Source organism: Gorilla gorilla, chromosome 23 (assembly GCF_029281585.2).
Source record: "Gorilla gorilla gorilla isolate KB3781 chromosome 23, NHGRI_mGorGor1-v2.1_pri, whole genome shotgun sequence".
In the NCBI taxonomy this organism is placed as follows: domain Eukaryota; kingdom Metazoa; phylum Chordata; class Mammalia; order Primates; family Hominidae; genus Gorilla; species Gorilla gorilla.
In genome coordinates, this window is record NC_086018.1 from 15,127,499 (window position 1) to 15,144,385 (window position 16,887).

At 51.6% G+C, this 16,887-nt stretch overlaps 1 protein-coding gene across 1 annotated transcript; it reads right to left on the reverse strand.

The window, feature by feature from the left end:
- Nucleotides 1–5,042: 5,042 nt before the first annotated feature.
- Nucleotides 5,043–10,340, reverse strand: TMEM121B (transmembrane protein 121B). The gene has a single exon (XM_031005313.3). It carries the CDS (start codon nt 9,868–9,870, stop codon nt 8,134–8,136), a length of 1,737 nt encoding a protein of 578 aa, XP_030861173.1. The 5' UTR covers nt 9,871–10,340; the 3' UTR covers nt 5,043–8,133.
- Nucleotides 10,341–16,887: the final 6,547 nt, after the last annotated feature.

The window sequence follows — 16,887 nt, forward strand, 5'->3', positions numbered from 1 at the left end:
TGGAGGTGAAACGTAAAAGCATCTGGCAGGAAGGTGAGTCTGAAGCCCTGCACCCACGTTCCGACTATCAGTGGGGAGCTGTTAGCACGTAGGATTCTTCAGAGCAGCTGGGCTGGAGCTCCCCTGAGCTCAGGAAGCCCCAGGGTGCAAGGGCAAGGAAATGAGGGGTGGTGGGTCAGTGAAGATCTGGGCAGACCTTGTGTGGGGAAGGGGTGCTGCTGTGACTTCAGGGTCTGAGGTCCAAAGACAGCATTTGAAAAGAGGCTCTGAAGCCAGTGTTTGAAGAATTTGTTGCTGAAGTACCTCCTGGGGGTAGGCTGGAGGCTTCTGGCTTCAGGGTCCTGAAGAACACATTGAGGTGCCGTCTGACACTGGAATAGGGTGCCCTTCATTCCTATGCCTGAGTCCTTAACTATATTTCCAACCTCCGGTGAGGAGGAGAAGATTCGGAAATGTGACAGGAGAGCAAACAGGACAGTTTGCATGTGTGTGTGCGCGTGTGTGTGTACACACATACATGTACGTGAAAGATTATCAATAAAAGTGCATAAATTTGTTGATCTGGTAAGAGTTTCTAGCAGGAAGGTCGAGCCACTTATCGTAGGTCAAGAAGTTGCTAGTTGCGGAGTTTTTTCTTGCAGTTAGACTTTACCTAGTGGCAGCAGGGCCACCAAAGCTCTGTGTCCCAGATGGTGTATGGCCCATAATCCACCCAACAGCAGCAAAGGACCAGGCAAGGGAGAACAGGAGCGGAAGCCTCCCAGCCACTAGCCTTTTGGGCTCAGTCTCTCCAATAATCCTGGAGAGGGGCTTCGTTGGGTCTGGACACCTACCATGCATTCTGTGACCTTTCCCTAGCTTCCAATAAATAACTGTTCGACGCCCAGAGTACAGGATACCACAATGCACTCTTCCTGCGTAGAGCACATGTTCCCATCTGCTCCCATTCCTCAGGAACCTTGAATTCTAGCTCTGCTGACCTTTGAGCCCATGCCAGTAAATGTCCTGATGGGCATTGCCTACTATCTCCAGGGCAGCTGCCTTTGTTCTCCTAACAGCTTTATTGGAGTACAGTTCACTTACCATACAATCCACAATTGACCCTGCACAATTTGATGCCGGTTTAGTATAGTCACAGTTCAGCCGCCATCAGCACAGTCAGTCTTAGAGTTTACTACCCCCAAAAGAAATCCAGCCCCCCTTAGTCACCACCCCAACCTCCCCATCCCTAGGCACCCCTAGGCTACTTTGATCTCTGTAGACTTGCCTCTTCTGGACATGACATAGAGAAAGGAGTCATAAATTCTTCAAGGTGTCTATTTCTTCTTTAATGTCATTCCCTGTTTCTCCTCACATTCCCTCCCCGTTGCCTGGGCCCAGTCTCACACTGGTCCTTGCTTACCCTAAATGCTATTAATTCCGTCACTTTGAGTATGGTGTTTGCTGTCCGCTGAATGCCAAGAGCTTCAAGAGTGTGTGTAAATAAAGCCACACCTTTATTTTTGTATTATTCTGAACCGTGGCTAATAAATTGTTTCACCAAGAAATGTCTCAGAACAGATGCCCTCCACGCTGTGCCCCTCCCACCTCTTCAGCTCGTCTCCTGAGTGTGCAGAGGTGCTTCCAGTTGGGAAGGAAGCAGCGGAGCATCTAACCATGCCTGTGTCCAGGCCGATTATGCACGCAGCCACCAACAAGCTCCCAACTCCCGCGTAGAGTTTCATGACTTTTTCCTGCCTACTATCTTGGTCCTAGTTTTTTTTTTTAAGGAATAATTACTTTGATTCAAAACCAGTTTCTCTTTTCTGCATAGGAAGGTCCTTGAAGGTGTTTAGGGTCTAAAAAGGGTGGTGTTCAGTCTCTGGAACATCCATTCAGCAGTTTGAGCTGGGATCTCTGAATGCAAGGGTGTGATGGATATACTTCTTTCTTGCTTTTGTTGTGTTTTGGTTTTTTGTTTGTTTTTAAGTCAGGGTCTCTCTGTCACCAGGCTGTATTACAGTGGTGCAATCATGGCTCACTGCAGCCTCGACCTCCCAGGCTCAAGCCATCTTTCCACCTCAGCCTGCCCAGTGGCTAGAACTACAGGCGTGCACCACTGTGCCCGGCTAATTTGTGTGTGTGTGTACTTTTTTGTAGAAATGGGGTTTCACCATGTTGTCCAGGCTGGTCACGAACTCCTGGGCTCAAGCCATCTGCCCGCCTCATCCTCCCAAAGTGCTGGGATTATAGGCCTGAGCCCACCGTGCCTGGCCTTTCCTGTTTATCTTTGAAAATTAAATAGGGCATAAGAGAGAAGAAGATGTACTTACAATGCAGTGGGTGGTTTTAACTCTATAGCCTTTGGGCTCTGTGGTTGGTGCTCCCCTTCCTAAATAAACGAGGTGTATGCAGGGCCCTCTTCTGCCTTAGCGCCCTGCCAGTTGGGACTCCAGCAAGGCCCGGGGCACCTGAGGGCAGAGTGAGATGGAGGGCCGCTGCTCCAGCAGCCGGGCCTGCATCCCACAAGTCAAGTGTGTCGGACAGAGGATCCTTACAAAGAAGAGGCAGCAGGGTTGGGGGCTGGCCAGCTGCTCGTCCGCCCTAGGTAGCTTGCTCATCTGTAAAGTGTGTGGGGCAGGAGTTCCCACCTCATGGGGTCCTGGCAAGCCTGCAGTATCCCCGAGTGGCACCAGCCTGCTTCTGGGGCAGAGCAGTTTGTGCCCCCTGAGGTACCACTGATCCTCTTTCCCTGCTATTAGGTATTGCTCTCTCCCTCCGGTGTTTGCCTTTTCAGATTATAAAAGTAATATGCGTTCCCATATTTGGCATCTCTCAGGAGCTCAGGAAGTACTTGGCTGAGTGAACATGTCCATTGTGGAAAAATGGCAACAATATGGATTCCATGGGTATATTTTATAGAAGAATATGAAGAAAAGCAGCTACCCCTAAACCCATGGCACAAGCTTTTCATGTTAATTCTGTACCCGACGCTTTTCCCACGGGGCCTCCCCTCACTCTGAAATGGCATCCAGGTCCATCTTGCCCTCCACCTCTGCATGGCTCTCCATGCCCCATCGCCTCTCCCAGATCCTAGCACTGGGTCCACACTCTCGCCCTGTCCATTTAGGTTGATGAAGGCAGGCAGTCACCCGGGTGGGCCAGTCTTGCCTGTGGGAGGAACATGCAGTCTCCTGTCTCATGGTTTGAAGTGTGCCAGGAAGCCTGGCCCAGCCCACCTCCCCCTGGAGTCCTTCCCAGGAGGAATAACCCGTAGGTCATTGACTATAAGATGAGTTCGCTCACTGGATCCTTCCTCTCTGATGAGACAGGAAGAAGGTACACAGTGACCGGGTAGGAGGAGGAGAGGGAGTAGAAAGGAGGGATGCGGGTGGCTGGTCCCTGCATTTGCCTGCTTCCCTGCATGGGTGTCCCACTGGCCGCCTCTGCTCACCAGTGTCATGGGATTCTCTCAGAAGATGAAAACAGCCCCTGCTTTTTTGCTAGAGTGGCTGAGCTTTCATGGAAAGGAAGCTGGACCCAAGCAACAGCCGACTACCAAAGGTTGCCTGGAGCAGTGCAGATGTGGGAGGAAGAAGGGCCTTGGTGCACACTGGCTTTTCTTCCTGACTGCAATGTGGCATTGTGCCAGCTACCTCCTCTTTCTGGGCCTCAGGAAAATGGAGAGAAAGCAGCCCTGAAGGTGGCTGTGACGAGGGAAGGGGCAGAGGGCCTGATAGTCAACCACGCGCTATATTTTCCTGTTCTTCCTTAGGGCAAGAACTGCATGGCCAGACTCAGGCAAGGCCTAGGTGTGGGCTGGGCGTTGCCTACACGTGAAGAGATCACTCCGCGTCCCTACTGCACCTGTCACAAAGTGCCTTCTGATATGCCTGGCAAACCAAAATCGGTGCGCGCCAGCTTGCTTCCCTAGAAGACATTTCTAAATATTCATAACATGCTTGCTCAAATCAATCACCTTATTTTACATCCGCTCCAGGGAGAAATGAAGACATGGTCCTACGTTGTTCTGTAATTATTTTCTATGTAAATTTTGTTCCTTGTTACAATTATACGTGTCTTAGGGGAAAGGACCATTTCACATGTGTCACCTCATGTGATTCTCACCACAGCCCTGTGATTGCTCCTGTTTTATAAATAATGACATACTTCCAGTTGATGGCCAAAGCCACAGCTAACAAAAGGCAGAGAGAGCTCAGGCTCCCAGGAGCTTCCACTCTCAGACCTTGCCTCCCGGGCTGTCCTGAGTCAAACCCCTGCTTAGCATTTGGCACAGCCAGAAGCAGCAAGCTAGGGTCACAACACAGAGAGGGGCTGTGTAATACTGGCTGCCTCTGTACTAAGAAAAAAAATCACTGGGTGTTTATTTTGGTGCAGACCCAGTGTTCTTGCTTAGACTTAATACTACCCTTCATGTTAAAATAAAACCAAACAAAAACCCATGGCCTTCTTCTTATTCATACGTAAGAATTTGTGCTTCTGGCTGGGGCAAGAGTGATAGAGGAGGGCACAGTATTTAAAAATTAGTTTCTCAAGATGTTCCCCCTTTGGAAAGCTACTCTTAGAAAGAAATGGGAAGCCGGGCGTGGTGGCACACTTCTGTAGTCCCAGCTACGTGGGAGGCTGAGGCAGGAGGATTGTTTGAGCCCAGGAGTTTGAGGCTGCAGTGAACTATGATGGCGCCACTGCACTCCAGCCCGGGTGACAGAGTGAGACCCTGTCTCAAAAAGAAAGAAAAAGAAAGAAGGAAGGAAAGAAAAGTGAGAGAGAGCCTAGGGTGATGAGAAAAAATCGTTCTCACGCTGAGTCCATTAGAGCTGAGCTGGCTGTGCCAACAAAGCATGTCAAGACACTCACCAGCTCCAGGCCACAGCTTCACTGCCTCCCTGAAAAACATGCCAACTGCCTAGAAGGAAAGGGCCAAGGTGTACCCAAAATGTTAACACAAACTTATAAAATAATGGCGAATGTCACAGTGACATTTAAGAATTTTGTAAGGAAACCAGGACAGAAAAGATCTTAAAACAAACCACACAGGAAGCTTGTCACAAGTCTCAAGTTTTTTATTTTCAGAACAGAGTCTGGTTTTATTTTTAAAAAGAGAAGGAAAAAAGTGATAAATGCTAGTGAGGTGCCACTTCCCTCCTTCTTCCAGGCTCTAACCGCCAGCTAGCTCTCTTTCACAAAACCCACGGATGCAGAATCAGGACATGTTAAAATGGAACAGTCTTTAGAGAGGGTCTAGTCTTTTTAAAATAAGTAAGGATTTGGGGACTAACAGAGAGGAAGCCCCTGACTTACTGAAATGTTAGGAGCAGGCGGTTCTCGAGATTCTGAGCCCAGGATCCTTTTCTGTGAACCATGCACGTGCTGGCACTGGCCTCAGGAGACAGTGCCCTGCCTTGGCTGTCAGGTCCATGGAGAAATCTCAGGTATGCCCCTTCACTAGGGATGCCCTAGAAAGCAAGGGCAAAGGAAGCTTTAGGGGTCATCGTGACTGGGGCAGGGGAAGTGAGTGCAAGGACTCAAGAAAAACACAGCAGAGGAAGGGACTGACCCTCTGAGCACACAGTGGTTGACCCACATGTGTAAAAGAGGGTGACTGGGGCTGAACTGGGGGCCTGATGTCTGGCAGAATTGGCCAAGTTGCCATCAGCTTCTTGACATATCCAGGGAAGTGGCAGCTCATTGGAACTTATCACAGCCTCCCACCAAAAACCTAACAGTACAGAGATTATACAGTCAGGGAGGCCCAGCAGGAGATGGCCATCCAAACAATAGAAGGGGGGCAGATCAGGGGGCCAGCCAGTGGCTGGCCATGGCTCAGACACAATGTCCTTTCACAGTCACTGAGATTAGGTAGCAGAGAAACAGAGCAAAGCTGGAGAGAGGACATGGGAACAGGGAGCAGCTGTTGGTACCCACCCAGGGCCCAGGCCCCAGAACCTTGAGTACAATCAAAGGGAGAGGAGAGGAGTCAGTGGGGGCAGGGGAAGAAGGCAGAAAAAAATACCAATTAAGTGTGAAATCCAGCCAGCTATTGGGCCACATAGGGTGAGGGACTGGAAGCACAGATTGTGCATGGAGTGTAAACATTTTCCCCCGCTGTTCCCTGCTCTGAGAGCATGAGGAGGCTCAAGAGAACTCTGGTCAAGCCTTCTGCCCCTCTCATGTCTGTCTACAAGGGTGTCTTCTGCTCCAAGCCCCCAAAACAGTTGGAAGAGGGGGCTTCAAGCGGGAGGTGGGGGCTTGGCCTGGGTGCTGAGTTAACGGCCAGTGACTTGGCACTTCTGGCCCTCCCTGTGCACTCTGCAGCTGTGCCAGGCCCTGCCCCACACCCAGCCCAGGAACCCAAGCCCTTCCTCCGGCCTTCTCTGCTGGGGCTTCACACACCCAGTGCAGAGCAGGGAATGTTCTGCAAGTGCAGCCTGGCTGGCTTCTCTCCCAGCCACCTTTACAGGGAGCATCAGGACCAGGGCTTTCAAGAGCCACAAACTCAAAAGAATGTGAGAGCTGAAATTACCTTCAACCTTAGAGATCACTCATCTAACTTCTACTTTTTTAATGTGAGAAAACAGGCCCAGGAAATAAAAATATGTCACTCAAAGCCAATGAGTGACAGAATCAGAACTAGAATCCACATCTTCTGGTAACTCGTCTAGAGTTTATTACACTACATAAAACTTCCCAAACGTAAGAAGGGAGAAGGGGAAACAAAAATTCTTCAAGTTTCACCCCCACCACATCCTGTTGAGGGTGGAGGGAAGTGAGTATTTCCTGGCCTTGTTAGCTGCTGTCCTCCTGCACCCTTAAAATATGTAAAAGTACTTATCCTGCCTCAAAGACTGCAAGAGTGACATTCCACACCGACTGTAAGTGCACAGTCCCCGGATGTCTCTTGTCATCACCCTCAATGAGAGGAAGAGGGAAAGTTCTGCAGCCTGCCTTGGCCCTAGTGAGACTCTTAACCAGACCAGAGGTGGGAGGTCACCACCTCACTTTCTGATCTACGCTTCCTAGAGGAAGGACAGGTGGGGAATGGGGCTTCCTATTCCCTTGGGCCCATGGGAGGCCCAACTTCACATCCATCCAGGAACCCCACCAAAGCTATTACTCTAAGCCCAGATCCGACCCAGTCGGCACCAAACCACAGGAAGGATAAGAGTTCTAGGTGCAGAGGGAGGAACAGAGAGAGGCCAAGCCAATGGCTGATACTCCGCAGACCCTGTAATAACACTGGCACCAAACCCCAGCTGGAGCCAGTGGCCATGGCAAATGCAACTTCTGAGTATTTTGTCTTCATTTTTTGCAAGCAGCATCAGTGCATGATGCAACAAAAGTTGAAAGCACGGAGGTAGAAATGCTCACTCACCCAACAAAGGGTGCAGTTTGGTCCTTAGAGAATGGATCCCCTCCTCTCCCTGAGCTGAGAAGAGAGGAGCAGTATTGAGGAAGATCCTGGGTGAGATTCTCCCTTCAAGGGGAGTACCTGGGCAGCTCCCAGGGGCCCAGCTCTTCCTGGGAATTCATAGTCACAAATCCAGGCAGAAAAGAGGAGGGTGGTGATAAGTATGGTGTAGGGGGCAGGGCCTCCCCAGATCTCCTACCCATTGCAAAGGGCCACAGGGTGGACACGAGAAAACACTACACACACAGAGACATACACTTTGTATCTATCACCTGGAAGAAATCCAATAGACACATCAGTGGAAAGTGGGTTCTGGGTCAATTTCAAGGCATGGGACAATGGCCACTAACCACAGCCTAAAAGAGGCTGGCACTTCTAAGCAAGGGAGAAGGTCCAAAGCCCAGCACCCCTCTCCTCCTAATGGATGGGAATTAGAGTGGAGGTGGGCAAAGCAAGAAGCAGAGGTACCAGCCCCTTGGAGGTCAGGATTGGGGTAGGATAGGAGAAGAGAGGAGAGGGTAAGTGCACCTACCTCCCTCACCGTTAACTGCTGGTCTCCCTCCAAGCCGTCCTCACCCCAGGGGTGCAGAAGGACACCCTGGCCCTTAGCCCTGAAAAGGGTTACCTCTTCCAAATAGACCCTGATCAAATCTAGGTGACAGAAGGTAGAAGACAAGGGGGTTGGGGACTCTCAACCCAAAACCAAGGACCCGTGCCCTTCACCCTCAATTCTGAGAGGCCACAGCCAGGGTGTTGACATAGCCATGAGCACCCCCCTCGTTCTCCGAGATGCAGTGGCCCAGCTGGGAGCCTCCCTGAGGTGGTGGCGGAGGTGGTGGAGGGGCGGAGGGCGGAGCACCGTAGCCCCCTCTGGCCCGACTCGGGGAGGCCCGACTGCCCCGGTCCCAGCAGCCCTCCAGGGCCTCCAGGCCCCGGCAGCCGAGGAAGAAGAGGTTCTTGAGCATGAAGATGGAGAGGGGCTGCTGGTAGCTGACCACCAGGAGGCAGCGCAGCGCCAGCAAGGGCACGTCCACCAGGCAGCCGCCCAGCAGGCGCAGAAGGCGGCTGCAGCTGCCAGGCCCGGAGGCCTGGCCCCAGGATGCAGCCGCTGCGGCCGCGGCGTTGAGCTCGTAGAGCCAGAGCACCGGCGAGGCGAGGGTGAGGAAGTAGACGGCGATAAGCAGGTAGCGCAGGTGCGCGGGCAGCGGCACGCGGCCCTCCAGCATCAGCTCCACCAGCGTGAAGCTGTCGAGCAGGTCCAAGCACGTGCCCAGGAAGCATCCGGCCGCGCGGTGCCGCTGGGGCTGCAGCAGCAGGGGTCCTGCCGATCCCGGGGGCGCGCCCGCCTCGCTGATGGCCCGCACCAAGCTGTAGAGCAGGGGCACCGACAGCGCCATGGTGAGACGGAAGCCCGTGGTGCCGAAGGGCGCGCGTAGCTCGATGAGGTCTAGGATGGACGTGCCCAGGATCAGCACCACCTTGGGAGTGAAGGCGATGGAGTAGATAAGCCAGGCCAGGTAGGCGAAGGCGAACTCGCCCGCTGCCGCGGCCGCCCCCAGGCCGCCCCCCGCGCCGCCGGCGCCCCCGCGGGCTCCGCGTGCCTTTGCCCCAGCGGTAGCGGCCGAGGGGGCGGGCAGATGCAGGGGCGGCGCGGCGTGGTGGTGGTGCAGGTGGTGGTTGTGCGCGCCGCTGGCTGCGCCGCCCCGACGGCCCCGGCTGTTCTTGGCGAAGAAGATGGCCCAGCCCACCACCACCACCAGGTCAGTGGCGATCCAGGAGCACCAGTACAGGTCGGTGACGGCGATGAGGTACAGGTCCAGCAGGCCGCCCTGCGCCAGCAGCAGCACCACGGACAGCGCCTGGTAGCCCCAGCGGCACCTGGGACTGGGGGCGCAGCCGCGGCGCCGACCCCTGCGGCCGGGGCGGTCCGGGCAGCCGCAGCAGCAGCAACACGGGCAGCAGGAGGCGCCGCTGCCGGTCCCGGCGCCGCCCGCGCCCCCCGCCGAGCGGCTCCCGGGGCCCCCGACGGCCCCGGCCGCGGCGCCCCCGCCGAAGTCCGCGGCTGTCATGTTGCAGGAGGAGGTGGGCGTGGAGGTGGAGGAGGAGGTGGCGGCTGAGGAGGAGAAGGCGACAGGCGCGGGGCCGGCCGGGGCGCCCACCTGAGCCGGCGGCCCCAGGAGCGCGGCGTTGGGCACCAGAGGCTTGCTGACGCTGAGGCTCTCGTCGTCGTCCTCGCGCTCGGCGCCCGTGCTGCTGCTCGGGGAGCCGCCGCCCCCGCCGCGTCTGCCGCCGCCTCCCCCGCGGCTGGTGCTGGTGCTGGTGCTGCTGTCGCCGGAGCCTCTCCGGCCGCGGAAGGAGCCCCCGCGGAGGAAGAGGGGCTGCAGCCGGGCGGCTGCCGGGGGCGGCGGGAAGGAACCGGACGCGGAGGAGACCGAGCGAGGGTGGCCGAGCGCCGGGCGCATTGTCCTCCGAGGAGCTCTGGGGCCGCCCAGCTATTCCCTCCCCGCCAACCCCGGGCGGGCGAGGCGGGCTAGGCGGCCGAGGGGAGCCGGGGCCCGCCGCCTCCCCAGCAGTGGGGACTCGCACCTGGGCCGGGCGGCGGCGAGATCCGGACTGGAGCCACTGGACTGGGCGAGCCGGGCCGGGAGGCAAGGAGAGGGGGCAGGCGGTGAACCGAGCGGACCGCGGTGAAGACAGGCGAGGCGGGGGCGGGGCGGGGCGGGGAGCGAGTCCCGCCGGGAGGGAGGGAGGCTGGCGGCGGGGAAACCAGGACTGGATTCGAGGGGGAGAGGAAGCAGCGAGACCAGAGGAGGAGAAAGCGCGGCACGCTGGATCAACGGGAAGAGAAGGGGCGGGGGTGCAGTGCGTCACAGTCGGGTCGGGAGCCCGGTGGCCTGGAGGAAGCGGGAGGAGGCGCGGGCAGCCGCCAGGGCGAGGCGAACCGGTGCGGGAGGACTCCCATGGAGCGCGGACTCCTAAGGAAGTCGCTGGGAATCCCACCGGCTGTACCGCAGGGCGTTAGTACCTAGATGGCTTCGGTGCCCCCAAGCGATGGGCTCAAGCTACAGGGCGGGCTTTGCACCTGGCCTTCTCAGCTCTGAGGCAGGCAGTGGGCAGCTTCGCCTCCACCCTCCGTCCAGCGCCCTTCCCATGGGGCCATCCGCCTCTCCCTAAGGCACTAAAAACCAGTGGAGGAGTCAGGCTATGTTGGCAAAAAGGGCTCGGGCAGCAGCCCCAGACCTATAGTCCTAAATATCCATGTACCCAGCCCTGGGGTCACGAGCCATCTCAGGGACGACCCGATTCCAGCGGATGGAGAAGTTCCCTGAAAACACCTGCCTGGGAGGAGAGACGAGGGAACGGGATTGGGCAAGTGGCATCCGCCCAGCGGGCTTCTCAAAGGTTTTTAAAGCAGAATGGGACGTAATAGGAAGATGTGTCTAGCAGAGAGTAAAATAAAGGGGCATTTAGAGGTGTGGGCACCTGGATGAAAACAAAGGCTCCAAAGGGATGATGGTGAGGGTTACAGCCCACCACAGTAGACAGAGACACCAAGGAAGGAATGCAGTCAGTGGCCCTGCGTAGACAGGCTCAGGAGAGAGCACACCAGCTCACCCCAGGACTCATCCAAGGCTGGGGCTGGATGTCGATGCAGCAACTCTGGAAGGCAGAAGGTAGAGTGCTGCCTTTAGGGGTTTAAGGGAGAAGGAAATGACTAGAGCAGTTGGGGCTCAAAAACAATCTGAGGTTCACCAATAATGGAAACATCCCATTCCCAGCCCCATGAAAACAAGGCAGAAAGCTTGCCTGCCCTATTGGCCTCCGCACCCTTGTGGGGCCTGTGGGCTCCCTGATTTCATGACCTTTGAAGCTGCTGCTGCGGGCTCATCTCCCCTAGGTAACAGCTTGCAGCGTGATAACACCATGCAGTGTGAGGGAGCTGTATGCAGTGGAGCCGCAGGGGTTAGTCAGGCCTCGCCCCTAAATCTGCCTCTTAAATAAGAGTCAGTTTCAGCCAAACCTGCCTTTTCCAGTTCCCTGGAGGTCAGTCTGCACAGCCAATCCCTGGTAAATATACAATTTAGAACCTGCACCATCTCCACCTCCCCCCCACACACCACCTTTGGAAAGCTGGCATGGTGGTGAGGGCAGGAGCTCTGGGGCCGCCATCCCACCTGTGCCACTTAACACCTTTGTGGTCTTAGCCTGAATATTTCACCTCAGAATGTTGATCTGTAAAAAGGACCCCACCCCAGCCGGGCACGGTGGCTCACGCCTGTAATCCCAGCACTTTGGGAGGCCGAGGCGGGCGGATCACCTGAGGTCGGGAGTTTGAGACCAGCCTGACCAACATGGAGAAACCCCATCTCCACTAAAAATACAAAACTAGCCGGGCACGGTGATAATCCCAGCAATTTGGGAGGCAGAGGCGGGCAGATCACCTGAGGTCAGGAGTTTGAGACCAGCCTGGCCAACACAGTGAAACTCCGCCTCTACTAATAATACGAAAATTAGCCAGGGGTGGTGGCACGCACCTGTAATCCCAGCTACTCGGGAGGCTGAGGCAGGAGAATCGCTTGAACCCGGGAGGCAGAGGTTGCAGTGAGCCAAGATTGTGCCATTGCACTCCTGCCTGGGCAACAAGAATAAAACTCCATCTCAAAAAAAAAAAAAAAAAAAAAAAAAGGACCTCACTCCTACCTTAAGGGATGGTTGTGAGTATGAAGAGAGATCATGTGTGTAATCTCTCTTCGATGACAGAGCCAGTCCCTGGCTCAGAGTCCATGCTCAGTTAAAGGTCTCTGTGTTATCATCATTCCATTAGCCCATGCCTTAGCCTCCCAGGGAACATCGACTCATAGCAGGCGCCACCAATGGCTGTTTTCTGCCTGGACTCTGAGTTCTGCTCCCCAGTAGCGTTGCACTTTGGTAAGTGCCCAGGAACAAAGCTGCCATGGTTAGGAGCACTGATTCTTGGAGCTGGTCTTCTCAGGCTCACAGTGTGAGACATTCAGGGTGCCAGTTGGGGCCAGGGTCCACCCATGTGGGGCAGGGTGAGATCAGGAGTTCAAGACCAGCCTGATCAATATGGTGTTTCACCAATACTCCGTCTGGGGGGAAAGCAAACAAACAAACACTTCAGTCCTACCTGAGGTGCTCAAAAATAAACAAACAAACAAAAAACCTGGCCGGGCACATTCGAGATCAGCCTGGGCAAGATAGCAAGACCTCATCTCTAAAAATAATTTTTTTTTTCAAGACAGAATCTTGCTCTATCCCCCAGGCTGTAGTGCAGTGGTGCGATCTCGGCTCACTGCAACCTCCGCCTCCCGGGTTCAAGCGATTCTCATGCCTCAGCCTCCCAAGTAGCTGGGCTTACAGGCGCCCGCCACCACACCCAGCTCATTTTTGTATTTTTAGTAGAGACAGGGTTTCTCCATGTTGGTCAGGCTGGTCCCGAACTCCCGACCTCAGGTGATCTGCATGCCTCAGCCTCCCAAAGTGCTGGGATTGCAGGCATGAGCCACCACACCTGGCCATAAAAATAATTTTTTTTTTAAGTAGCCAGACGTGGTGGCATGTGCCTGTGACTCCTAGCCACCCAGGAGGCTAAAGTGGGAGGGTCATTTGAGGCCAGGAGTTCGAAGTTACAATGAGCTATGATCATGCCACTGTACTCCAGCTTGGGTGACAGAGCAAGACCCTGTCTCAAAGAAAAGAAAAGAAACCTTTAGATTTCAAGTATATAGTAGTCCTCCCTTTATCCATGAGGGATTCATTCCAAGACCTCCAGTGGATGCCTGAAACTGAAGATATACATATACTATGTTTATTTTCCTATACATACCTATGATAAAGTTTAATTTATAAATTAGGTACCATAAGAGATTAAGAATAGTAACTAATAATAGAACAATTATAACAATATATTATAATAAAATTGTATGTGAATGTGGTGCCTCTCTATCTCAAAATATCTTAATATTTTCAGACAGTGCTTTACCATGGAACTGAAACCATGAAAAGTGAAACTGCAAATAGGAGAGACTGCTGTATAGTCACTGAAAAATTAATGGATGAGCTCAACAGCAAATTAGACACAACTGAAGTGAGTAAATTTAACAATATATATGAAGACATTCTCTAGAATGTAGTACAGAGAGCTAGAGACTGAAAATATCTAGGAGACAAGAGACATGAGAGATAGATTGGAATATCCAAAATATGTCTAACAGAAGCTCCAGAAGGAGAATATAAAAGAATAAGGGAAAGACAATACAGAAATTTGAACTGAGAATTTTCCAAAATTGGTGAAAGAACTTCTCCAACCCACAGATTTAGGAATTGCAATGAATCCTAAACAGGATGAATAAAAATAAACATGCTCCGAGATGTTTTCAAGTAAAATTGTAGAACTCTAGACAAGAAAAAGATCTTAAGAGAAATCAAACAGTAAAAAAACAAATTACTTACAACAAACAACAATTAGATTAATGGCAGACTTCTCATCAGAAATAACAGAAGTCAGAATGCAGTGGATGGTAGAAATAAAGCTAAATAATCAGTAATCACAATAGATGTCATATTAAACAACACATGATCAGATGGATTTTTTTTTAAATGTCCAGTTATAGGCTTTTATAAGAAATATCCCATGGCCTGGCACGGTGGTTCACGCCTGTAATCCCAGCACTTTGGGAGACTGAGGCAGAAGGAACCCTAGAGCCCAGACTGGGCAACAAAATGAGATGCCATTTCTACCAAAAAAAAAAAAAAAATTCATTTTTTTTTTTGAGGGAGGCGGGTTTTGTTTTTGTTTTTGTTTTTTTTAATGGAGTTTCACTCTCGTTGCCCAGGCTGGAGTGCAATGGTGAGATCTCAGCTCACCACAACCTCCTCCTCCCAGGTTCAAGTGATTCTTCTGCCTCAGCCTCCCGAGTAGCTGGGATTACAGGCATGCGCCAACACACCCAGCTAATTTTGTATTTTTAGTAGAGACAGGGTTTCTCCATGTTGGTCAGGCTGATCTCAAACTCCCGACCTCAGGTGATCCTCCCACCTCAGCCTCCCAAAGTGCTGGGATTACAGGCATGAGCCACCATGCCCGGCCTTCAAAAAATCGTTTTTAATTAGCCAGGTGTAGTAATACACGCCTGTAGTCCCAGCTAGTCAGAAGGCTGAAGTGGGAGGATCCCTTGAGCCCAGGAGTTGGAGGTTGCAGTGAGCTATGGTCACGCCATTGCACCCCAGCCTGGGTGACAGAGCAAGACCCTGTCTCAACAATAAATAAATAAAAGAAAAAGAGAAACATCCCTAAAATATAAAGACAAACAAAGTAAAAAAGGGCTGAAGAAAAAATACACAAATATAATTTAATGCATGTATATAATTAAACTAGGCAAATATCAACTTTAAAAAGTGGGTTTGGCAATATTAATACCAAAAAAATAAACTATATGACAAAGAATATTCTTAGGGATAAAGAAGTTCACTATGTAATGATAGAAGACAGTACGCCATAGTAGTGAAGGGCACATACTCTATAGCCAGACTACCTGGATTCAAACCCTGACTCCACCATTTAGTTTTATTTTATTTTTATTTATTTTTTTTATTTTTTGGAGACAGAGCCTCACTTTGTCACCCAGGCTCGAGTGCAGTGGCACGATCTCGGCTCACTGCAACCTCTTCCTCCCAGGTTCAAGCAATTCTCCTGTCTCAGCCTCCCAAGTAGCTGGGATTATAGGCGCCCGTCACCACACCCAGCTAATTTTTTTTTGTATTTTTAGTAGAGACAGAGTTTCACCATGTTGACCAGGCTGTTCTTGAACTCCTGACCTCAGGTGATCTGCCCACCTCGGCCTCCCAAAGTGCGGGGATTACAGGCATGAGCCACCGCGCCTGGCTGACTCCACCATTTAGAAGCTGAGTGACCTTAGGCAAATTACTTAATCTCTCTTTCCTTGATTTTCCCACTAGAAAATGGGGAAAATAATAGTACCCCCTTCACAGAGTTGTTATGAGGAGTAAATGAATTAATAGATAGAAAGTTCTCAGCACAAAGTGCTATGTACATATTTGCTGCTGTAAAAGGACCAAGTTCCAGAAAGACCATAGTTCTGAATGTATGTGTATTCAATAACATTGCCCTAAAATATATAAATAAAAATGGGTAATATTTATGAGACACTGGCAAATAACCTAATGATAGTGAGAAATATAAACACATCTCTCAGTAATTGATAGTTCACACAGATAAAACATTGGTACAGATGTATACAAGTTGAACCATATCATTAACAAGCTTGATCTAAATGGCTGAATTCAGAGCTCTGTACCTCCAAAACTAGATACTACACATTGTTTACAATTTTACATGCAACATTTACAAAGCCTGACCATGTACAGACCAATCCTTTGACCTCACAACAATTAGATTAGAATAAAATAACAAAACAACGACCAACCACCCCCCACATATTTGGAAGTTTAAAGACATACTTCCAAATGAATCATCCAAAAATTAGAAAATATTTAGAACTAAATGAACATGAAAATACCACCTGTCAAAATGGATGGGACATAGCCAAAGCAGAAGAAGAACATTTATAGCCTTAAATGTTTGTGTTACAAAAGGAGAAAATTGAACATTTAATAAGGTAAACATCCAACTTAATAAATTGGCTGAGCACAGTGGCTTGTCATCCCAGCACTTTGGGAGGCTAAGGCAGGAGGGTCACTTGAGGCTAGTAGTTTGAGATCAGCCTGGGTAACATAGCAAGATGTTGTCTCTATAAAAAATTAAAATATTAGCCAGGCATGATGGTACATGCCTGTAGCCCCAGCTACTTGGGAGGCCGAGGTGAAGACCTCTTGAGCCCAGCAGTTTGAGGCTACAGTGATCCACGATCACACCACTTCCAGCCTAGGCAACAGAGTGAGATCCTGTCTCAAAATAAATAAATAAAAGTTGGAGAAAGAAAAGCAAGTACAATGAAAACACAAAGAAGGAAATATGGTTGGGCATGGTGGCTCATGCTTGTAATCCTAACACTTTGTTTTTTGTTTGTTTGTTTATTTGTTTGTTTTGTTTTGAGATGGAGTCTCACTCTGTCACCCAGGCTGGAGTGCAGTAGTGCGATCTCAGCTCACTGCAACCTCTGCCTCCTGGGTTCAAGCAATTCTCCTGCCTCAGCCTCTTGAGTAGCTGGGACTACAGGCACACGCCATCATGCCCGGCTAATTTTTGTATTTGTAGTAGAGACGGGGTTTCAACATGTTAACCAGGATGGTCTTGATCTCCTAACCTCGTGATCTGCCAGCCTCAGCCTCCCAAAGTGCTGGGATTACAGGCGTGAGCCACCGCACCTGGCAATCCTAGCACTTTGAGAGGCCAAGGCATCAACTTTCAAATTGGGTAACAGGTAGAGGCTGAAAGAGTTTTGAGGTGTGTGCTAGAAATGTGGACATTAAGGGTG